Below are 8,103 nucleotides of genomic sequence, written 5' to 3' on the forward strand. Positions count from 1 at the left end.
TGTGGCACCTGCATGTCAACATTAGAAAACTTCTGGTTTAACCTAATCAGAGTCTCTGATCTTTATTTTTAATCGAGCTTTATTACTATTCTCTAGTTAATAGTTGTCACATTAAAGCATCTTTCCATTTAAACAGCTTTATTTTAAACCATTAAGTCATAAAAAATTAACTAAAGAAAAGCTTTAATCTTTCAGACCATGAAAGAATGTACGTTAAGCTCTTAACTACCTTAAAAAAAGAAACACTGCAAAAACACAAAATCTAATGTTTCTAGTGCAAATACCTCAGTACACCTGCAATAAGACAAACTAACTTCTCAGCAAAATATAGGAGCTTGTTTTATGTCAGTTATTAATAAATATTTCTTGTTGCACTGGCAGATTATTTTATTAACAACAAGACATTTTACCCCAAACCGAAAAAACCTGCCAGTGGAATTAGAAATTTTTAATTAATATTAAGGAGTTATTCACCTAAAATAAACTGAAAAGTTATTTGTAAGTTAGTCGTGTCTTATTGTTGTAGTAGAAACCAGACTAAATATACTTGGTAAGATTTTGTATAAAATGAAAACATTTTCACTGAAAGAAGCAAACATGAAAAACTGAAACCAGGCATGAACATTGTGTATTTCATCTTTAGTTTAATATTTTAGCAATCCTGAAAACAAAAGCTGGCTCTGCTTTCGTCACTGAGACGTTGCCATGATGCTGGAAACACCTGCAGGAGAAAAAACAGCAAATTAAAAACATAAACGTAGAAACGTCAGAGACTTTTAATAAACCCCCGTTATTTTAATTCAATAAACCTAAAATAATAATTTTGTTCTGTAAAATCAGGTTTAATACACTGCCAAGGCGGAAAGACATCAGCAGTAATATTATTAAATTCTGTCACAATAAGCAATAAATTTATCAGTTAATCAGATGATAAATTAAAATGAACGGAATAATTTCCATTTGTGTGATTGTTTGTGTAGTTTGCTTAATCTTCATAGAGATGCCATTTTGAAAAATGCTACAAACATTTGAATACGGTTTGCACTTTTTTTTGTTACAAAAGTCTGTTTTCCCGCTTGATGCTTATTAATAATACAGTTTAAAGTGCAATTTTGTTTATCCATTTTATTTATTGTTTCGTATCTGGAAATTAAAGTGTTTTGATATTTAAAACGATGTACGTGAATCATTATGCTCTTAAAATCAGAAAACAGCGTCTTCAGTCAGAGACTACTCCACATTTACTGCGATACAGACTGCTGCAGGAGATCTTTTCTGCCCATTAGCATCTTCAATAACTCTGACGAATCAAAATAAATATGCTAAAGCAGACAAAGAACTTTGTTTCCCTGACTTTTTTCTGTTGGAGCAAAAGCTAAATGTCTGGGTCACCACATCACAGACCGGCTCCGTGACGATGGCGGCGGTTACCAGCAGCGTCGCATGTTGCACGCCCAGGCAGACATTCTGGGGAGGAAGTTTCACATGTACTGATGAGGTAAAAATAAGTTTGTTCAAAGCTTACTGTACATCTTGCTACACAGCTCCTTTTGTGATGTAAATTGAAAAAAGCTGGCATGCAGAAGCTTAAGGTTGCTTACAATGACTCCCTGAGAAATCTGCTTAAGAAACCAGGTTCTTAAGCAAGAGAGACGTTTAGTAACATGTCAGAACATTCCAGGCACTCCTGAGAAATTTGATGTACGAGTTTATGTGTCGTTTGTGCAGCTCAATGAACAGTCTTACTGAAATGTTCTCACATCCCTCTGTCAGTGCGCTAAGATACCAGTCGGCTCTGTGGAAACATTGGTATGCAAATCTTTTATAAGATTCTATTTTTATTTTGTATGTGTTGTCGTGTGTCATGTTGTTGTGGACCACGAGTCTGTTGAAATAAAGCAATAAAAATAAATAAAAATGCAGATTTAAATTCTGGGTAGCTACAAAAACATTTACGACTGGACTCATTTGGTGACTTTGAAAGCCGTAAAACGGAGAAATCGACCCCAGCGGGTCAGAAAAGCGTTGCCGAGCCAACGCAGAGCCACTCACTCTCGAAGTCGATCTTCTCCACGATGTTTTTGGGCTTGATGCTCTCCTCCTGGTTGTAGACGAAGATCTGTCCGTCCTCGTTCTCCGTCCAGCCGAATTTATTCAGCCACACCTTCAGCTGCGTGTCTGCGCCAAACAGGAACACACTCCAGCTCTCAGTGACAAGAAGAATCCTGACAATTCATCCGTTTTTCTGACGATTCATCGGATAAACATCTGGCACATCTGTTGATTTTTTTTTTTAATCAATGATTGGATACAAGAGGTTCTCACTATGAGATTTTATTTTACAGAATCTGAACCAGATGAAGGTAAACATGCAGTTTGAGGAGATAGAACATATTTACAGATACAGGTTGTTTGTTTTTATGCATTTTAAATGCAAAATGTTAAATTTTTGTTCAATTTTGGCTGAATTACAGCTCTGCGTGTTGTTCTTTCAGCAACTGAACTTTTTTGAGCCTGAATACTCCAGTCAACTATTAATCAATTTCGAAATAAGTTGACAATTAAGGCTAATTTCCACAGGAAAACCAGTGAAACGTAGCAGTGCGTTCTCACCCAGTGGGTCTCCCAGCATCTCAGCCAGCAGCTGCCGGTCGATGGTCTGGTAGGTGATTCCCACAACATGACAGATGACTGAGGAACAGGATGAATATTTATGACTTACTGCTTTTATTTTCCAAAGGAAACTTAAATTAGATGAAAGAAATCCCATTGTTCAGTCAGAAAATGAAACTCACATTTCCGAACTGAGTCCTCGAAACCAGTGATGCCGTCGATGAGCTCTCTGTTCTCCTCCAGACTCGTCTGATGCAGACAAAAACAGAGCTTAATACCAAATGGAGTCAGGAGAACCATCTCTGTCGAACATTTTAGATATTAATTAAAGTAGGCAATAGATCAGTTTTATTGATTAATCAAAACTTTCTGCTTTCAACGGTTAAGTTTTGGAAAATTTAGATTTTTTATTGGCAGGAATGTGATGCCACACAATGGGACCACGATCCCAAAAAATCAACCAAATATTGTCAAAATGGTCCAGTCAAAGCCCACACATAAACTTGATAGAATGTGGTGATTAGGAGGAGATAGTTGTGTTTGGGAGCCGTACCCAGAAGCTCTGGAAGTGGCAGGTTTCCAGCAGGTTCCCCAGGTAGAGGATCTGTCTGATGGGTCGCTCCTCCTGCTGCGACACCGTAGTCAAGGAAACGCCCCGCTCACCCCAACACAGAGCCACACCACCGTTTTCACAACATATTCATCCTAGAGCTAACGATTATTTTAGCCGTCAATTATTCTGATAATTAACTAATTATTCTGACGATTAATCAATTATTCTGACAATTAATCGATAGTTCTGGCGATTAATCAGATAGCCAAATTGGCACTTTTTTCATGTTATTCATTTAACCATGTAAGCTTTTTGTATGCTGCATTAGAAATACATTAAAAGATGCAAATACCTAATAATCTATTCATTTTTAAAATAAGAAAATAAACATTTTGTTGCCTAAAATGCAATAACAGCGTTGCTTTAGCGAACCCTCCAACATCCGAAAGTTGAAAAAATACTTCTAACATCAGCATGTGACTTTTTTCTTTTATTAACAGAATTTGAAGCAGGTGAAGCTAAAACTTCCACTTGAATGTTTCCATATTTACAGACAATGGAGTTTTTTTATCTGAAATATAAAACGTGTCTATTTATCATACAGTTTGGGGTTTTTTACTGCTTCGGATATGTTGTTCTTTCAGCAACGATTTCTATCGATTAATTGATTATTTAAAAAGTTGACAATTATTTCAACAATCGATTAATCACGATTAATCTGATTAATCGTTTCAGCCCGAATTCGTATACCTAACACCAAAACGTCTCACTTTGCTCAAACTTTCGCTAAAAGTAAATATATAAAATAAAAACACAAAGACGTGAAAATGCACCAAAGGGATACGTGTGTTTGGTCGATCATACACTTGCAGAGGGTGAAGTCGGTGTGTGGCAGGTTGGTCAGAGCCTTGAGCAGAACCTGTGAGGTCACTGTAGTCTGGAAGTAAGCTGGATTAAACTGGTATCTGTGGGCGAAACAATTAATAACAATCAGAATACATCAGATAAAAAAAAGTTACAGAAAAATAAAGCAACGGTTTAGCTGCGAAACTTGTCTCTTCCTGTACAAGCAGGTAACAGTTTAAATGTATATTTGTAGGAGATTAAACTAATTTTATGTCAGTTTCTGACCAGCTTTACTTACATCAGTAATTGTCACACAATAACAAATGAAACAACAAACTAGCAAAACTTCTTCCTGACTAATCTACAGCAGGAGTGTCCAAACTTTTACATGAACTATCTTAAAAGCAAAATGTATATATTTTCTGATCATTTTTGGCTTGATTACTATTCTGTGTTGTTCTTTGATCAAATGGTCTTTTCTGAGTCTGTATACTCCCAATTACCAACTGATGATATTAATAATTGATTAATCACGATTAATCGGACGAAAAGCTTAACTACTTTCGTCCCTGAAATGCTGGGTGTATTTAGCCAAGTTTATTAAATTAAATAAAGTTGATTTGGATGCAGCAAAGTCAGCTTTTCAGTAAAAGTCTCTGGATAGACATGTTTCTACTTATTATAAAAGTAGAACTACTTATTATAAACGTTTATATTATATAAAATATAAAAATATATATTATATATATAAAAGCTACTTATATTTTGTGTTGTACTTAACATTTTCCATTATAAGAAGATTATGTTGGTAATAATTTTACCCTTATTTAAAATAAAAAGTCGCCATCTAAAGTCTTTAAAAAACAAACAGTTACAAACACAGCAAAAAATGTCAAATCGTGGTAGATCCAGGTAGAGCTGGAGATTGGAACCAGTTTCCACCTCCAACTCCAGAATCAGATGATTCTGAACAGCCAGGTAACGTTTCAGGTGTCTTGAGTCCCAAACAGACTCGGTTTCACTTACAGCTTCAGCACAGCCAGGTTTGCCTCCAGATCGTAGGCGTTTTCCCGAGCTTGCGTCTCCACGTAGCGCTCCAGCGTGGTCAGGTTCTCTGGGTTGTACCTGTGACACGACAGGAAGTTGGTACCTTTACATTATCAGCTGACTGATGAGGAATATTCAACTTTTATTAAATTTTCCCCCCAACAAAACGTCAGTTCAGATTTAAATTGCTTTTTAGTTTTCTCATCTTCTTTAGACTAAGGCATGTTGCATTTACGATTATGTTTATGTGGCCACATAAATAGCTACGCTGGGTCGGATTTGGCCCGTTAAAATGTTGTTTTTACTAAACTCTAAAATAAATAAATATCTAAAAAGGGAACTTTGTATTTTCACTGGTCTTTTCCTCACATTAACAGTAGCTTGATGATCTGAGAACATCGAACTGCGACCCTTTTTGGGGCCCAAGTACTTTTTCTCCATCAACACCCTTTCAAAATAAAACCACAATCCGTTCCAGTTAACTGCTCTGCTAACATCTAATGTGTGACGTCAACACCCCGTACTCACGGGTTTACTGTCAATATGAAATGTAAACCATAACAAAGACAACTGACTGATGGCCGTAACAACGATACTGCAGGCAGTGAATAGCATCAAAAACAGTCTATGCTAACGTTAGCTCCGCCGGGTTGATCACTGGTTCTCGGATCATTCGTACCTATCGATTCCTCGCAGGAGTTTCCCCACGTTCGCCCTCATCTGCTCGAAGGTTGAAGCCATTTGGTCCGAAGTTTTACTGATAATTTTAACGTCAAATTAACCTTTATTTCACACGTGGGCCAGAAAGCAGAAAAGACACCGGGGCGGAGGGAGAAAAAGGTCGGACCGGAAAAACAAGGGACAGGAAGACACCAACGGGAAGTACGTAAAACGTATGACCAAGTTGTTTAAAACATCACGTAGCATCCGAAATCAATTTTTATCCAAATTAATTATACAACTAAGTCTAACGACATACAGTAAAATGTTGAAAACATTTCTTAAATTATTTATCTAGCTGTTACAAATATACAAAGTATTCTAGAAATATTAGTTTTTATGTTGGTGTTTATATTCCTTTATTTAATCAGGTAAACCCCGTTGAGATCTAGATTTCATTTCATATAAGGGACAGTAGAGCCCACAAAAGATCCCTGGAGGGGAGGGAAGTCCTTGAGATCTACCTTCACAGGCATGACCCATGTTTGTTGCTCACTGTTGAATTATAAACTTTGACCTGTGATCGCGATTTGTCTAGAAAATGTTCAAATTTTGAAATGTCCGTGTTTTTTCTAGAAAATTACAGAATGTAATGGGAAAAAAGAGTTTGGTCTAGTAAATTATTTGACTTTTCAAACTCAAAAATGTCCTTGTTTATTCTGGAAATTTTCTGAATCCAGGAAATTTGAGTTTAGTCTAGCAAATGTTTTTATTTTAAGTTTTTAAAAAAATTATTGATTGATTCTAGAACATTTCTGAGAATAAACTAAAAGTTTGAGCTATTTTAGAGGAAATCTACTCCTTTTTTCTATCAACAATGGCGCTAACACGTTGTAAACCCATCAGTCGAGTAGGTGCATATGTCTGAACAGCAGGGGGCGCTCTGAGTCCAAGGTGGCACCGACTCCTGCAGAGATCTGCTGACACGCCCTGAACGAGAGGAGAAGCAGGCTGCGCTGCTGATGCATTTCGGACGAACAGGAATAGATTTTCTGATATTACAACATGCTGAGGAGATGGCAAAGTTAGAGCCCGGGAGGTCAGCGGCGTGATGTGTTGACATGAATAAAAGATGAGCTGCTGCTGTGTAAATGTAAAGCTCTGGAGGAATGGCAGCTGCAGAGAGAGATCCGGTGTGTACCGCGGTTGCTGCCCGGTGCTCCATGAACCCAACCCCGCTGACAGAGAGGGGCCGCAGGCATCAGTCAGGACACGCACGACTGCACACTGTGTGATGCAGGAGCCGGGAATCCTGGGTAGAGTCTGTAATTAATCCTAGTCTAAAATGCGGGAGAAGCATCGTGATTAACAGATTATTGAAACAATCGAAATAATTGATTAATCGTTAACTGAAGGGCGAAATTAAAGGTAATTTCCTGAAGGTAGAACACACTCAGAGCAGCAGTTAAGCCAAAAACTGGACAAAAATATAAACGTTTAGCTGTTAAGATGATAATGAAAACCTTTGTAGATACGTTCTACCCACAAAGCCTCACTTGGCTTCTCCTGGTTCAAATTCTGTAAAAATAATCTATTTACCACCTTTTTCTATCCAATCATTAGACTTCAGACCAGCGGCAGCAATTAGCGAACACCTGGTGGAACTGCACCTGTTGAGCTTTCAATGCCAACTACTTCTCCAAACGGCATAATGAGAAGCATCGTTGTGACGACTTGTCGGAAAGAGCAGGAGCTTCTTAAAGAGACAGAGGCCTCAAATTGCAAAATCAAATTTCTTTTTAAGTTCTACATTGAGCCCAATTTTGTGTTTTAGTTCTGCTGGAGTCCATATAGTTATGTGTATTATGTGTATTTGTTATAAGTTGTATTGTCGTCCTTATTGTTATGTGTAGAGTGTTATGGGCTTCCCCTGTCTGACTCTGCTGACTCCCACTCACATGTGATAGGCCCGTCATGTGGGCGGGGGATCGGTGGAGCGGCAGTACCAGGACCGGAAGTGGAGAGAGTTCAGAGTTGGGTTAGCAGTGAAGCCATCACTGTAGTGTACCAGTTTGTGAGCTGCAGCCTCAGGAATAGCAGCTCGTACTTATTTCTAATAAACCCTGTTTGGCGGGACTACATCTGCGGTGTTGGCTTCATTACAATATGAATTTTTATAACAACTGAAGCTAACATTGTTACTTGACTGTAAAATGTCAACATGTGCCTGGAAAATAAATAACACCCCGACTCAGATCCCGTTTTGACATCTGAAAATAATCAGAAAATTATAGATTTAGGTCAGTAGGTTGGGATGTTCCCTAATATTTGCTTTGAGTTTTTATAAGCTACTTGTTAAATAAGCTATTGTTGACTGAATTTTA

At 37.7% G+C, this 8,103-nt stretch overlaps 1 protein-coding gene across 2 annotated transcripts; it reads right to left on the bottom strand.

Moving 5' to 3' along the window:
* Positions 1-624: 624 nt before the first annotated feature.
* Positions 625-5,920, bottom strand: eif3k (eukaryotic translation initiation factor 3 subunit K). 2 transcript variants are annotated; one of them, XM_005811971.2, is made up of 8 exons: positions 5,739-5,920; positions 5,039-5,137; positions 4,011-4,131; positions 3,167-3,241; positions 2,796-2,862; positions 2,614-2,691; positions 2,053-2,178; positions 625-721 (listed from the first exon to the last, which is right to left on the bottom strand). In XM_005811971.2, the coding sequence occupies exons 1-8, from the start codon at positions 5,798-5,800 to the stop codon at positions 690-692; spliced, it is 660 nt and encodes a 219-aa protein (XP_005812028.1). In that variant the 5' UTR covers positions 5,801-5,920; the 3' UTR covers positions 625-689. The 2 variants fall into 2 exon arrangements, with proteins under 2 accessions (XP_005812028.1, XP_005812027.1); XM_005811970.2 differs by having other exon boundaries at positions 3,167-3,244.
* Between the last annotated feature and the right edge of the window lie 2,183 nt (positions 5,921-8,103).

This window comes from Xiphophorus maculatus, chromosome 18 (assembly GCF_002775205.1).
Source record: "Xiphophorus maculatus strain JP 163 A chromosome 18, X_maculatus-5.0-male, whole genome shotgun sequence".
Taxonomy (NCBI): domain Eukaryota; kingdom Metazoa; phylum Chordata; class Actinopteri; order Cyprinodontiformes; family Poeciliidae; genus Xiphophorus; species Xiphophorus maculatus.